Source organism: Myotis yumanensis, unplaced genomic scaffold (genome assembly GCF_028538775.1).
Source record: "Myotis yumanensis isolate MYYU_CA2020_CCGP unplaced genomic scaffold, mMyoYum1.0.hap1 SCAF_4, whole genome shotgun sequence".
Taxonomy (NCBI): domain Eukaryota; kingdom Metazoa; phylum Chordata; class Mammalia; order Chiroptera; family Vespertilionidae; genus Myotis; species Myotis yumanensis.
This window is the reverse complement of record NW_027223755.1, coordinates 50,051,124-50,067,978: the sequence shown is the minus strand read 5'-3', so window position 1 is coordinate 50,067,978 and position 16,855 is coordinate 50,051,124. Positions and strand designations below refer to the sequence as shown.

Genomic DNA, 16,855 nt, shown 5'->3' with positions numbered 1-16,855 from the left:
ATGAACCCTGTGATATTAGATAGAAATGGAGATACTGGTGTAAGCTAATGGTTTTCACTATACATAGCTGGACATAGAACTAGAGATGGGAAAGTTGTATGTATACGTAGAAACATGCATACATACATATACTCTCTGCACACTAAGAGAACTAAAAGGAGCATAACCACAATAACAATAAGCACTCCTAGTACCAGATCCTGGTTTCTAAATAACATTCCTCACTAAAAGGAACCAGGGCTTCCTGGAGAAATGGTTGATTCAGGGTTGTGACAGGAAAAGTACAAGATGAATTTGGAACCTCTTGCTGGACCAGAAAGTAAGAAAATGTTCAAATAATAACAGGGACATGTCAAAAAGACAAAGAAGTCATCTCGAACAGACACCAATGGCCAAATCTAGGACAATTTAACTGCCAAAACAAATAATGATGCAGAACAAAACCCAATGTATTCACTAGAAATCATGAGTCCATACTGATAAATATATCAGTAAGATAATTGAAAGTCTGATGAGTAATAAGATACTTGCATATTTTAAAGTATCTTCCTCATAAAGTTTACTAACTACAAAGAGGAAAAAGTAGAGTGGACAAGGCAGGCAGTCACCATCTAAATTGTGGTCAAAGTGAACATCACATAAAGAGACAAAACAAAATCATGTGTCAACTCTAGGGACATGATATAAGCTCAGAATCACCTTCCATGAATTTCCTGCCAAGGATGCAAACCCTGAATCTAATAATGATGAAATATTAAACAACTCCCAAAATGAGGAACAGTCTACAAAATAACTAGTCTTATAATCTTCCATATCCTAAAGATCATGAAAGTCAAGGAAAGACTGAGGAACTGCTCCAAACTGAATAGCTTAAAGAGACATGACAATGAAAAGCAATACATGATTCAGGAAATGATCATTTTGCTAGAAAGAAGAAAAATGGCACAACTGGAGAAATTTGAATGGGGCCTGAGGCAATGATTCTATTAAGTTCCTGGGTTTAATGGTTATACTGTGGTTATGTAGGAGAATGTCCTTATTTGTAGGAAAACACCAATGTTTTCATGGGTGATGAAATATCATGTCTTCAACTTACTCTCAAAAGGCTCAGGAAAAAAGAGCTCTTTGTAGTCCTAAAAGAATAAAATAAATATTAAAAAAGTTATAGCCCCTCCAATTTACTAAAGGTGAGGCCAAAACCTTCTAAGAGATGAAATATTGGGGTCAAAATATCCTACTTCATTTACAGTAGAAAGAAGAATGAAGAGCCTACCTTTTCACCCTTGCAAATTGCCATTCATTGTGGCTAATAGCTTCAGAGAATTGTCAAACAGCCAGTTGGGCTCAGCCACCTACAGAATACATCTTCCCAACCAGTATGCCCAGCACCCTGCTAGGAGAGCAAGTGCTTACAGAACTCTTGATGTCCTATGCCCTTGGGTGTCTAGACGAGGCTTAGCATAGCTTTAGCTAGATTTTTATTCCTTACATAATATCATAATTTTCTATGTGTGCTGTATTGTGAAAAAAGGTTACAAATAATGCCACGGAGAATTCCAGGCACATGAAGTTTCAATACATATTCTTCACCCCACCCCCACAAGAAAGTAATGAAGCAATTTTGCTCTTGAACAGTCACAGATGCTATTTAAGTACTACTTGGCACCACTACTAGACAGAAGCCCTGAAACAACAGATCTGTCATAAAAGTACAAGTTATTTACCTGTTGAGTTAAAGAGGATTATATAAAAGTGCTCATCCGTTTCTGGGATATCATCTTCGTTAACGAATACAGATATTCTCTTCTCTCTACTTCCAACCTCAAAAACAAGCGTTTCTCCTTTTTCAACAGGAACAAAGTCTCCCTCTCTTGCGGTGGCCTTCCCGTCCATGGTAGCATATTGGACGGTGCAGACAACATCAACAGATCCATTTCTGAGAACTGTAAAGTCAGCAGTCTCACCTTCCTGAACCCTCACTATGCGAGGTTCTGAAATATTCACAAATAAAAGAAGAAACATATGAGCTTTTAGTATTCCATCTACATTTTCAGGTCATTTATGTTTCTTCGCATCCCCACAAGAAAGTCCCCCCCAATGTATCTTTGCTTAAAGACTCACCTCTAGTCCCAAATCCTACATGAGACCTCCTTTGCTTACATCTAGCCAATGGTCTTTCTCTTAACCTAATTCCTACAGAATCCATTGTCTTCAAAACCCAATTTTGGTGAATTAAATACGATCTGAAATCCCCTGCCTACTATTTCATATACCTCATTTCCAAATGTAAACTGTAAGTTCCTTGAGAAAAGGCCCAGATATCTTATATTTTATGTTTGTCACAGGAGTTAGCAGAAGGTTGAACAAAAGACTAATTTATAAAATACATATTAACCAAAGGTTAAGACTATGCATCAATAAAATTGAAGAAGTTTAAAAGATTCCTGCCATTGTAAACTGGATATCTTGCAAGATGGGCTTAAGAAAGAATTAGACACCATTTAATTCTCACAAATAAAACTAAAAGATGTACCATGTGGCAAAAGACAATTCTAAAGAAACCATTAAAGTGGCAAAAATGGAGAAACCTTGATTTATATGACCATTCAATATTAGTTGCTATAGTAAGTTACCATTATGTATAGTACCCAGGCCCTGAACTAGCTACACTGTGGATTGGAAGAAGTTACATGAAAGAATATTCATTTTTGCACAAAGGAAAGAAAATAACTTGGAGTTTGAAGGTGGGGTGAACAAAGCTAACAAAACGGTACTTACTATTTTTTTCCTTCAGAAGATGCTTAAAAATATTTGTTAAAACCTCAAGAAGATCAAATAATGATCATACAAATAATAAAATTATATTTAAAGAAGTATTAATTGTGCTTTATTAAAAATGTTCAGTTAAAAATAAATGAAAATGAACAAATATACTGTTTAAGAAAGACATACAGTCACTCAAAAAAAATAGCAATACCACCTGCAAAATAAATGGGGTCATCATTTCTTCTGATCCTCAGAATTGCAGTAGTCTTATTTCCTATTTTAGCTCCTCCAGTGGCATTAAGTAGGGTAATGGTGAATTCCTCCATTTCCTCTGGAATCTTTTGGAAAATGTCATACATGTTTTAAGTCAGTGATTTGTACAAATAATTCCACTGTATATTCCTAAATTATTTTTATATTTTTAAAAATATAGCTGTAATAATGACAGTGCTAATGTTCATTTTCATTTCTGAGGCAGAATCACCCTAAATTATTCAAGTAGGACTCAGATCCCCAGAATTTTCATGTGCATTCATCCGAACAGCTACTTTATTTTGACTCTCCATAAAATTTACTGTAGATAGATATCTTGCTTTAAGTTAAAAATAAAAATACTACAGTCATACAATTTCTTTAAGAAAGTGGTATATATCTACACTAATAAAAGAGAAACATGGTAATTGGCGTACGACCACTACCCTTCCCATTGGCTAATCAGCGTATCCTTATGCAAATTAACTGTCAGCCAAGATGGCGGCCGGCAGCCAGGCAGCTGGAAATGAACATGAGGCTTGCTTGCTTCAGTGAAGGAGAACTCCAACGTTCCCAGCCTGCTCCCAGCCTGCCGCTGCTGGCCTCTGAGCTGGCAGTTTGAAACATTCTAACAAATATAGGCCGGGATCTCAGAGCTGAAGTTATACATTGTTTCGATTATAGAACCGAAACAAACCAGATACCTGCTCTGAGAGCTAGAGCCAGAGCTAAAGCTGGCCCGGAATAAAATAAAAAAAAGGAGCGGTTGGGAGCTTCAAATCAACAACCGCCAGCCTGAAAGCAGCCCTCAGCCCCTCACCCAGACTGGCCAGGTGCCCCAGTGGGGACCCCCACCCTGAAGGGTGTGTGACCAGCTACAAACAGCCATCATCCCCTTATCCAGGCTGGCAAGGCACCCCAGTGGGGACCCCCACCCTGATCCAGGACACCCTTCAGGGCAAACCAGCCAGACCCACCCATGCACCAGGCCTCTATCCTATATAGTAAAAGGATAATATGCCTCCCAGCACCGGGATCAGCAGAGCCGCGAGGCCTCCTGGCACCGGATCAGCGTGACAGGGGGCAGCGCCCAAACCCCCTGATCGCCCTGCAGCTCTGTGTGTGACAGGGTGCGGCACCCCAGCTCCCCCCCCCCCCCAAGGGCCCTGCTCTGTGTGTGACAGGGTAGAGCCATAACCTCTCCATCGGCCCTGCCCTGAGTGTGACAGTGGCTGCGCCCCAACACCCTGATCGGCCCTGCTCTGTGGGTGATAGAGGGTGGCGCCCCAAGCCCCCCCACACACACACAATCCCTGTTCTGTGTGTGATAGGGTAGAGCCATAACCTCCCCATTGGCCCTACCCTGAGCGTGACTGAGGGTGGCATCACAACCTCCCAATCCGCCCTGCTCTGTGCATGACGGGGACAGCGCCCCAACTCCCCAATCGGCCCTGGTCTGAGCCCAACGAGGGGTTGCACCTAGGGATTGGGCCTGCCCTCTGCCACCTGGGAGCAGGCGTAAGCCAGCAGGTCGTTATCTCCCGAGGGGTCCCAGACTGCGAGAGGGCACAGGCTGGGCTGAGGGCCCCCCCCTTTCCCCGAGTGCACAAATTTTTGTGCACTGGGCCTCTAGTGTTGTTTATAAGAAAAAATAAAACAAATAACTCTGACATATTTAGAACTGAGTTCATAATAGTAATAGAAGTTCAGCTAACTCTCAAAGGCCACTTACAAATGTTACTGAAGTTTCACCCCAGTGTGTCATAAAGACCTCATTCCCATGTCCTAACAAGATGAGGTTGCCCACAGCTCTGAGCCTCTATGAATCCCCAGGTGGACACTGTTTCTCTTTCACTTCCTCCATATGAGCTGGACTTCTTCACATGGCAAGAGTGTTAGATTTTGTCTCTAATGGGACAAGTTTGAACTAAAGGAGGTAGGCTTCCACAGCTGTTCAAAGCGTAGTTCCCCTCTGAAAGGTCCACTCCCACCGTTACTGAGTTCTTTCTCTGCATTATCAATAAGATGAACAACTGAGTTCTTTCTCTGCATTATCAATAAGATGAACACCCGGATGGATCCATGATCCTTGTGGGCCTCGACCCTGACTCTGAGAGTGCACCATGGGATACGTGGTAGGAGGCACACTTGTTTTCAAAGGGTCTAAGAACAACACAAGCACTTCACCCCTCCCCCAACCGTGACTCCCTGATATTTGACACCTACACAGTGTCACTGGCCACTATCAGTTCTAAGAGTTAAAAATGCCGTCAGGAAACCAAAAATAGTATTTCTCATTTGGGTTACAGTCAGACATTATCGCACCTGAGTTCTTTATCAATATATTCACAACAAAATATATTACCAGATGTTTAATTATGTATTAAAACAGAATTATTAAGGAATGACAAGTAAAGAGAATTATATACGCAACACTTACCTCATCTGGAAGGGAGTAAATGGTGATATTTTTTAAAAATTCCTGATCTCCAAAGAAAACAGTCCCTTGGACAGGAAATACATCTTGTGTAAAGTCTGGACTAACCACCCATGATATACTAACGTCATCAAAGTTGCCTCGATTTCTTATTATACCATAAACAGCTGTAAAATACAAATGTGTATAATATATGTGAGCATATATTAAACAGTTCTAAAATGATGAATAAATAAATTGCTCAAATAAGAAAACATAAAAATGAGATGACTTTAAAAAAAAAAAGCCAATTATCTGCTTAGCATAGCCTGCAATGTACCAATAAAAATGCCTTAGCCTAGTCGTCCCTCTGTAAGCATCTGATAAGATAAATGGATTGATCTTTTCTATCACAGCTTGGATTTTAAAAGTCATTCAGCATCGGAACCGAGTAGTGATTACTTAGATACACCTATCAAAAGTCCTATAAGGATATTTGCTAATATATGCGGCTAAAGGAAGCTGCAAAAAGTGATTTCTTTACCCAGAAAGATATTGTTCTAAAAAATAAACTACTTCTCATTTCAGACCATTGCAATAGTCCCCTAGCACAGTGGTCGGCAAACTGCGGCTCGAGAGCCACATGCGGCTCTTTGGCCTCGTGGCATGGGCCCCGAAGTTTCAATCGCACTGTACATGTGTGCCCACACGTGGTATTTTGTGTAAGAGCCACACTCAAGGGGCCAGTTTGCTGACCACTGCCCTAGCAGTTACTCTTAGTTTTAAAGTTTTTCCTATATGACTCGACTCATTCTTGAGTGTCTGAATCCTACCACATATCATTAACTGAAATCAAAATATAACTGAAAGCAACAGTATCATCACAATACTATGTATGAAATACAAAAAGTAATCCTAAATATCATTTTTAAAATACCAATTTTTACACTCCATGTAATTTCTAAGATAGACAACTGAAAGTAAGTATATACTAAGAAAATGAATTTAAATTATTAATTTCCTCTTCAGTAAACAGTAATCCTATATAATAAATGCCTAATATGCTACGTGTGCAGTTGTCCAGTTGGCCGTTCAACCAATCAAAGCGTAATATGCTAATGATATGCTAAGGCCACTCAACCACTCGCTATGACATGCACTGACCACCTGTCTGCCCCCTGTTGACCAGATGACCAGTCACTATGATGTGCACTGATCACCAGGGGGCAGACACTCCGACAGGTAGGTTAGCTTGCTGCTGGGGTCCAACTGATCAAGACTGAGCGAGATTGGCCAGACACGCCCTGGAGCCCTCCCACAATCCCTCCCTGGCTGGCCAACCTCCCACATCGCACCAGGCCTCTAGTAGAATAGAAGAAGCAAAATAAATTACCACTATAGATATCGTCTCCTTTACTTTCATTTATCGTAACAATTAGATCATCAGAAACAAATTCTATAATCCCATGAGGATCATCATTTTTTAGAATCGTTATATTGACCACAGTAGCACTTCCCAACTTGCTTTCCCGTTCACCATGGCTGCTGAGGACCACCCAATAGTGTTCATCCAACTAAAATGAACATGTCAAATTAGGAAAAATACAAATTTGAACTTTTCAGAGCAAGTAAATATATACATATATATTCAAGAATATTAATATAGTCAATTTTTCAGCCACATATAACTCACTCAATGTTAACAAAAGAGCTGATATTATTCCTTTAAAAAAGTTTACCATAGTATTACACATGACCCCTCTTACCCCCTATTGACCCCTTGTAGCCTGCCCCCACCCCCGACCCAGGCCTTCACCATCCTATTGTCTGTGTCCATGGATTATGCATATATGCATACAAGTTCTTTGGTTGATCCCTCCCCAACCACCCACCTTCTCCAGCCTTCCCTCTGAGATTCGACAGTCTGTTCCATGCTTCTGTGTCTCTGGATCTATTTTGTTCATCAGTTTATTTTGTTCATTAAATTCCATACATGAGTGAAATAATGTGATACTTATCTTTCTCTGACTGGCTTATTTCACTTAGCATAATACTCTGCAGGTCTTTATGTAGGACAAACTTACATCATTAAAATTTGAATGCTTTACTTTGTTTTTTAAGCTTGTTTTTTTTCCCCCCCTTTTCAACCACAAGCATTTCTTAACCCATTCTTGCCCCCTTTCTTTCCTATAGCTCCTGGTCATTGTTAAAAATATTTCTATTTAATAATATATGTACTAGATACTATCAACTTCCCACAAAAGCACAAGGAAAAAATAAAATCCCATACCTCTGGTATTCCATCCAATCTGCTTAGCAAGGTGATTACGATCTCTCTTTCCCCAGGTTTAAATTCCAGTACGCCTGTGTTTCCATAGAATTCATTGCTATCTCTTGGCTCTACCCTGTAGTGGAGAAACTGCTTAACGAGAGCTCCCCTGGATCGAATGATGCGGAGCTCTACAGATTCTCCTTCCTTAAAAAAAAAAAAAACAACACAAAAATTCAAATCTGTTGACGATTCTTCTTAAAATGTGAGTAGAGAACAGACTGAAGTTTCTTTCAACTTACTTTTATAATATAGGGTCCTCTGGAATCAGGAGAAAATTCAAAAATTCCCCCAGGATCATCATTTTCCAAAATAATCAGATCACGGCTAGTATATCCAGACTTCAGCACTTGATTTTCCACACTGACCCTGGAGAAGTCAGAGGGGGAAAAGGCACTCACAACCTATAATCTTACTTCTGAATTCTGCAGGCTTCTAAGGCTATATTTACAACACTTTCAGATAATTAATATGGAAGTTATTAGGAGTTTAAACCTTAAATTGAGTGTATTAAAAATCACTTAACAGCAAAACAGCTTTACTCATAGCATTTATGAAAGAACTTCTGTTTTTGAATTTCTTTACATTAAAACCAAACACTGTATATGTACACCAAGAATATAACAACCAAAGGTTTTAAATATGCTGTAATTTTATAAAGTACCAAATTTACAGATTTGTTTCAGTTTTAAGAAAACTAATTTGTAACATGTACTTAAAATATATTTAACTGAAATTGTTTTAACTCTACATATACTTGAATTTCTTTTAAAAATTCATTACATATGATTACATTAAGTGAATAAAAGTTGAATAAGTGCAAGAAAGCCACATGAATAAAAAATAAACAAAATTGTGATTGTATTTTAGAAATATTTTGTGATATTTCATGTTTCTATCACCTTGATTTTAATCTGATGCATTTTTCTTTTAGTATTAAAAAAACATAGTACATATAAAAATGGAATTGAATGGATCTCATATGTATGACATATTAGAACAATTCCCATACATATCTCAAAAGGGTATATTAAAACAAGATGTTTTTTCTTATTTCTGGTTTTCATGTTCAGTGTATAATTAAAATGATCAAAGGAACTGGGACAAAAAGGCTCTGAGGGTTTGAAAGCCTGCATGCTCTTTGAGAATTCGCAATCTTGAAAGCTGCTCTAAACCTTTCCAAATGTCACTTTCTATTGAACCAAAACGTAGTCTTGAACAGACCTCAAAATCACAATGAAGCCACAATTAATATGTAGAAAGGATAGCTCACTTCCTATGCAATAGAGAATCTGAATTAGCATCCTTCCCTAGCTTTTGGAAACCTGACAACCAATAACTAGCATACTATAGTGGCTACAGAAGGGATTAGTCAAAATAATAGGAAAGTTATTTGTTAATTGTTCATGGAGTCATGTAATTTTCATAGCAAATTTACCCATATTTCATTCACATCAATACTTTTATTAATTAAAAATTCTTCTGTCCACATAAGCTAGGAGACAGTATAACTGAATCAGAATATAATAATCAGATCACAACTAGTATATCCAGTCTAAAAATCCATTTGAAGCATTAAACAAATAATTTGTTTTAACTTTCTTAAAATATGCTCACCCGAACATAAAAAGGCAAAAATTTTTTAAACTGAGAAAATGTAGGCAGAAATTGTTTGGATACAAATCAATGGAAGAAATGAGAGCTTTTATTACAAATTCTCTGTTAAACAAACTATAAGATTTACAAGAATGTTAGGTAAGAATTTCACAAAGCACAATAATTTTTCCCTAGACTATGTGTAAACTATAAGGAAAGTTAAAGTTTTAAATTCTTCCTAATACGTAAATACACTAATTCTCAACCTTCTTATCAGACACCTTAAATGCATTCAGAATTTAAAACTCAAGGGGACAAAATAACTTCACATAAGCTCCCCTTTTCATTAAAAAATAAAAGTACACACAACGCATGCACAGGCAGGTGGACAAGCAGCATTTCTCAAGACCTGTGCTCATGCAGAACAGCAGCTGTTTCCAAAACAATGGCTTGCAAAGCAAAATGTTGAATCACCAAAAACCAGGCGTTATGTTGCACACTTACCCAAAATACACGACAAACCTTTCCGTTTCTACTCTGTCAACACAAAAAGAAGCGTGGGAAGGGGAAATAAGAAACAGACACCATTTGCCAAAGTCTCACTGATATAGAAGCTTAGAGTGGCAAGGTAAGAATAAATTGCCCCCTGTGAGCGAGTAATGTCCACTTTATGGGGACTCTGCACACTGGCTTCTCTGCTCTTGACAAACGCTAGCGAGGGGTTCGGCAGTTCCCACTTAGGGAACATGACCCCATGGCCAGCCGGCATGTAAAACCCATGGCAGACATTCCTTTCCAGGCCGGCTCCCAGGCGCTGTGGCCTGCCAAGCACTGTGCATGCTTACAAACCGCAGCAGCTGAGCAACTTTCTTTCAGCCTGGCTTATAATTACTTAGTAGCTTTAATTAGTTTTTTGGGGGGGAAAAACCCTCCATCCTCAGATCTAAAGCCAGTTTAGCTTTGAAAAAATAAAAACTCTATAAGCAGAGAAAAATATACCTCTCATTTGCACAGGAATATACTCAAGGCGCCATATCATTATATCATTTCATCATGACATCTATTTACTCAAATATAACTTTATATCAAGAAAGCTAAGCACTTTTTCAAATCCTCAATGAAGTGCATTTTCAAAACAGCATTGGAAAACACATGTCAAAATATACAGACCTCTGGCTTCACTTTTAAAGTCAAATGACACTATAAATAAAAGGTTATATAGCACATATATCAAAATTTTAAAAAATAAATTGGCATAATAAAATTGTTAATTTGGGGAAAACTAAACAATAAAATATTTTAACTGGTATGGTATTAAAAGCATTATAATTTGTTTAATACCAGGACAACTTTTACCTAAATTTGACATTAAAAGAAAACTATAAACTGTAAACACAATAGAGTATTATTTTTTGTTGCCAAATTATATTGTAACTTCTTTTAATCACATATACTAGGATTCATTCATTCTTTCATTTTAGTTTTATTAAAAATTTGCAAGCCTCAAATGAAAGATTTGATAAAATTATTTCAGGTAGCAGAGTTTATTCTCACATTTATTTAACTAAATATAAATATGTCTTTGAACACTCAAATGTAATTAGCTCATTCATGTTCATGCATAGAGGTAATAAAGTATGCATTAGTTACTAATTGAATTAAAACATTTTAGTATAATTTTGAACTAGTATCATCTATTTCAAAAGAGAGAAACCAATGATTTCTGAAATTCTCTACATCACTATTTGTATTTCCTTGTGAATGTTTTTTACCAATAGGAAAGAAAGAGGAAAACCAACTTAAAATTATATTTAATTAATTTCAATGGTTTACATCAGGGGTCCTCAAACTTTTTAAACAGGGGGCCAGTTCACTGTCCCTCAGACCGTTGGAGGGCCGGACTATAGTTAAAAAAAAAACTATGAACAAATTCCTATGCACACTGCACATATCTTATTTTGAAGTAAAAAAACAAAACGGAACAAATACAACATTTGTATTTGCATGTGGCCTGCGGGCCGTAGTTTGAGGACCCCTGGTTTACATGATAAGGTTAAAAATTACTATTCTGAAAGAATATGAAGAACAGTTACAATGAACTTGCAGAGGTAAAATTTAAATTATTCTTCAAACATTTAGTTCAGAGCAGAAACTCTCAGCTACATGTTTGGTTTATAATTACTGTTCATTTTGCTTTAGTTTTTTTAAGACTTTCCACTGATTTAGTAAGTACTTGAAACTAGCTTAAAGAAAAAAATGATAATTTTCAGTTTACATTTTACTACATTTAACTGATTTTTTATCATATGAAATTTTTTAAGGTTTAATGTAAAATATATATTGTAACCATTAAGTCACTTGGACAGTGGGTATGTGTTGTTTTTATTTTTTTGCTTTTTTTGTCAGCTTGTTTTGTTGTTGTTTTATTTTACTTTTAATATGAAAAAGAAAGTAAGCATAATGTGGTTCTGAAACCAAACCAACTGAACAGTGGATATTCAATAAAGTTCCTTACATTCTGTATTTTCTTTCTCATAAAAACACAACGACTCATCAGTTTTATGAAATGTGTTCATCAAAACACCTTCAAAGAAAAACCTACAAGAGTCTCATAGTAAAATATAGAAAGCAACAGGGGTCACATAAAATAATTCCTACTCTAGTCCTGACTAATATAGTACAAAATAATGCCTATTAAATTTATGTATAAATTTTACTGTTTTAAAATATGAATTTATCAAAGCCTTCAAGTAACATTAACTTTAATTTGTTAACATCTTTAACATAAAGAGAACTATAGTACATAAGTTTCATTTTGATTTTTTTTAAATAACATCTATTAAATAGGTTTTTATTTTTATTTTTGGAAAGGTTTTCTGAATTACTGAAAAAAAAGACTGATGATTGTGATGTTTTCTTAATATAAATGACCCACTGAAAAATGTTAATTAAATCCTTATTATTACTGAAAATAACTCTTAAATTTGTATTATTTTGATTCTCTGGAATATAAGCATTACTTAATGTTTAAATTCCATGAAAAAAAAGAGAGAATTTTATTATATGAAGATTAACGGTTTCTTTGAAGTCACTCAAAGGAGCTCTAATCCTCTCCCGTGTTGAAAATGAAGCTAGCAGAACAGTTTGCTTAATCTAATATTTTAGATTTGTTGCTGCCTATATTTTTTAGTATAGCAACATATTAGCTATGCTTAAGATTTATTTGAAACCAGCTATAAGTTCTCTATCAAATCTTTCCTCACAGTGAATAGCAGGGTAAAAGTTCATGATGTCAAAATATTTACAATCTAACCAGAAGCCATCAATAAACAAAGGAATAGTTAGGACCCCAGCATATTATCTCTTAGTTTTTTCTTTTTACTTTATAAGGAGAAAAGAATTGAAGCAAAAAAAAAAAACCAAAATTATTTCTGAAAATTCGAATATATAAATGTTACTGAGCGTTACCAAAATGGCTTATTACCTGTCTAGAGAAAGTGTTACTGTCTCATTCATTTCCGGTATGTCATCAGCTTTGACAGTAATGTTGATTGTTGTGTCACTTTGGCCAGATAAAAATACAACAGAGCCATTAAAGGGACCTATATCGTCCAGGGTCACTGCTTTTGAATTAGAGCCAGAGGGCTTCAAACTCCAATAGACAGTAGCCTGGCCATCAGTTCCATCCCGATGTAAGGGAATGTATACCTTATAAAGAAAAAACAAAAAAGAACAATTTCTTATATACTCACATACTATCTATGCTTTTCAGTGATTGCGTTCACATGTTATTATATGAATATATGTACTCTTTATAGAAAAGTAAACTGTTAAAGGGCATTAAAAACATTTGCACAAGCCTTTTCCTTAAGCTTGGAAATAATTTTAGATAGAACTATATTTATTAGTTTTTGTTCATCAAATTACTAACAAAATTGCCCCCACCAAAAAAGATGCCTAACCAGGGATGTCTTAACAAAAAGACTTAAATATTTTAAAAGACAGGATGATGAAAAAACATAGAACAATTTGAGTAAAAAGTAAATTTCAATCTGAGGTTCTCTAAAAAATGAAATTAATCTAATGTCACAATATAAACAAAAATAAACCTTTGTGAGATTACAATGAGAAAATTATGTTTCATAAAATACATCCTAAAATGATATGTGGCAACATAAGAAAATAATGTAAGTAACAATAAGAAATGTTTCTAACTAATATAAAAATGCAGTTCAACAATAATAGATACAGAGGCAGAGCTGCCTCAAACTGATTGTCAAACTGCAGTGGGAAGGCCAGAGAGAGTTGGGGGGCAGGAGGGAGGGGAGTAAGAGATCAACCGAAGGACTTGTATGCATGCATATAAGCATAACTAATGGACATAAGACACTGGGGGGTAAGGGAGGGTAGGGGTTTGTCAAGGGTGGGGGGGGAAAAAGGACACTTATGTAATACCCTTTGTAATACTTTAAGCGAAAAAAAAAATTTATAATGGGAAAAAAATGCAGTTCAAACAAAATCAGATATTCAAATCATGGCTCTGGGTTACTTAGGGCAAGTTACTTAACCTCTCTGATCTCAATTTCCACATGTGAAATCAAGTTAGTGATTCCCTGTTTTGCAAGTTTGTGGTGAAGATTACAGTACATCTCCACAGTATGAACGAAATAAATAAAAGGTATTATAATAATTCTAAAACAAATTGGTAATTTTACTTAAGTGTAGTACACATTAAATATATAATAAAAGGACACCATAGATCATGATGTTTTTCAAACAAAGAATATAAATGATTATTTAATTGTAGACATGTTATTCTGTTTAAACTCCTAAATAAGGTATCCTCTTTGCTCTTTGCCCTTCAACACAGTCCATCTTTGAAAAAATTAAAATTAAAAAGAAGACATTTTCCTCACTAACCATTCTGTGAATTTGGCTGGAAATGGTCAGGGCTGGAGACTAGAGCGCAAAGATTCTTAGGGAAGACAGAAAATGTAACAGAGGGTTGTACCCTTAAATGACCAGAGGGAGTGGGCTAGTCCAGGCTGTAGATGGGACAAAGAGAAACTCCCACTTTCTCTGCAGTTTCCCAGGAGGGAAAGAATGAAAGTTCATGGAGCCCAAAACTTTTCCCCGAAAAGCTAACTTCCAAGGGAAGTACGTAAAATGGTAAATTTATAGCTTTATAAGATACATGAATAAAATGAATCCACACTTTAAGAAAAAGCTAAATCTTTTTTAGTAGGTTTCCCTTTTTAGTATATTAAGAATAATAATAAAAAATGAAAACTATCTTGAAAAATGGAGCTCCTCTGCCAATATATAGAATCAAATACATAAACAAAGGAAGTTGTGGCCACCATATTTTGACATGGGGCTTTGATATTGTAAATTGCTCTCCTCATTCCTGATCTGAACCTCAAACCAATTTAAATCATATGCAAGTGTCTGAGACCTGGAAGGGTCAATGTAATATGGTTCAGGGAATGGTAGAACTGAAGGTCACTAGATAGATGGTGGGAAAATTCAACCAGGGTAGGGGCAGAGGGAGGGATGTTGTATCTGTGAGCATGCTTTTGTGTGGCGTGGGGTATGGGAGTAACCAATAATTTGCCCACATATATAATACAAAATTCCAGAGATTAGGCATTCCACAATTTTACCACCATCACCTCCACTACCAAGCATAGTACCCCAGTGCTGCCCAGGCAGGCATGATTAGCTTTCAGAAATGAATGAGTGAAATGCACCTGCGGTATATACCACTTAGCATATATATATATATATATATATATATATATATATATATATATATATCACTAGAGGCCTGATGCATGAAATTCGTGCACGGGGGAGGGGGGAGGTGTCCCTCAGCCTGGCCTGCGCCCTCTCTCAATGTGGGACCTCTCATTCCTAACCGCCTGCCTGCTCGCTCCTTACCACCCACCTGCTCACACCTTCCCACTTGGCTCACCGCTTGGCTGCCACAGACACAGGAGAGGCTCCCGCCACTGCTGCTGCACTCACCAGCCGTGAGCCCAGCTTCTGGCTGAGCGGCGCTCCTGCTGTGGGAGCGCACTGATCACCAGGGGGCAGCTCTTGCGTTGAGCATCTGCCCCCTAGTGGTCAGTGTGTGTCATAGCGACTGGTTGTTATGGTCGTTCCACTGTAACAGTCATTGGGCTTTTATATATGCAGATGTTTGGCTATCACTCTATCACATGTCATAGCATTATCCAAAAGCAGCCACATCAAAAAATACTGCTTTTGCTGTGAGCAAATAAAATCTAATTTTATTTTATCAAATATGAAAAAAGATTATGGAAAATCACACATTCATCAGTTACTTATTTCAAACTACACATTGAAGCTGGCTATAAATGGTGAAGCTTTTCACTACCTATTAACTTTATATGCTAACCCTCTAAAAAAATTAGTGTCTGTACAATATCTCAAACTCAGTAAGCCCCATTGATAAGAGAAAGCCTACTTACCACTTCAGCAGGGGAATCTTCTGGTTCATGCAAAATGATCGGAAGGTTGCTAATAAAGCCAATTTCTCCATTTGCAATATCTGGAGTAACCGCTAAAGAAATATTGCGGATTTTCCCAAATCTAGGACTGATAGGTGGAATTGGGGGACTTATGTTCACCAACTCCACAGTTTCCAACTATAATAAACAAAACAAAAAAAGAACAGAAATTTTAAAATAAAAAAGTCTTAATTGCATGGGGTAAATAACAAAGTAAACATGGATAAAGGCTACCAATAACTTAGCAACTTCATTCTCTTTCTTCTTCCCTCTCCATCCCGTTTCAATCTCCTGCACTGGCTTCTTGAGCTCCTTCTGCTCCTCAGTTATTATTATTTCCCAGAGTTTTTTCTAAGCCCTTTATCTTATAATTTTATACCCTCTTTCTAATAATCTCTAGATATCTCCTGCAAATGTCAAAAAGTTTATAGACCACCACTATTAGATATAACATAAATGTCACATAGAAACTTTGCAGATAAAATATCAAAAATTGAAATCACTATTTCTGTTTCATGTCCCCTCACCACTGCCACCACCAGCACCACCATCTGCTCTTCTTCCTTGTTACCTATACCCAGCCATCTTGACCTTAAAGCCAAGTGCCAGAGAGTTGTCCACATCTCTTTCCTCTCTTCCACTGGTCCACAGCTCTACTCAATCACCCAAACCCCTTCTCTGCCAGAGAATATACAACCATTGAAACTCCAAATGTGACTTAGTATGCCTTTATATTTAAAGAAATGCAACACCTTGTAAAACATGGAGCGTCCCTGTAATTAATGAACATGACCACCACAGTAACTTTGATGGTGCTCTCCTCATCCAGAATAGCCTCCCTGCTTCATTTCACAAGTCCAAAGTGTACCTGCTCTTAAAGACCAATTACATTTCCCTCTCTTCCATGAAGATTTCCTTGGATCTTCTAGCCCTTTCTATTCTATTTGTTTTGGAACTTCTATT

General features: G+C 36.9%; 1 protein-coding gene across 1 annotated transcript in view; it reads right to left on the bottom strand.

Moving 5' to 3' along the window:
- The window catches only part of ADGRV1 (adhesion G protein-coupled receptor V1), a 451,408-nt gene that overhangs the window by 395,655 nt on the left and 38,898 nt on the right, over nt 1–16,855 (bottom strand). The window contains exons 12-20 of the mRNA XM_070413740.1: nt 15,854–16,030; nt 12,844–13,067; nt 9,864–9,896; nt 8,006–8,132; nt 7,725–7,910; nt 6,828–7,008; nt 5,459–5,622; nt 2,981–3,104; nt 1,725–1,991 (exon numbers count right to left, since the gene is read on the bottom strand). Of these exons, the coding sequence (XP_070269841.1) occupies nt 1,725–1,991; nt 2,981–3,104; nt 5,459–5,622; nt 6,828–7,008; nt 7,725–7,910; nt 8,006–8,132; nt 9,864–9,896; nt 12,844–13,067; nt 15,854–16,030 (1,483 nt within the window). The remainder of the gene's footprint in view (nt 1–1,724; nt 1,992–2,980; nt 3,105–5,458; nt 5,623–6,827; nt 7,009–7,724; nt 7,911–8,005; nt 8,133–9,863; nt 9,897–12,843; nt 13,068–15,853; nt 16,031–16,855) is intronic.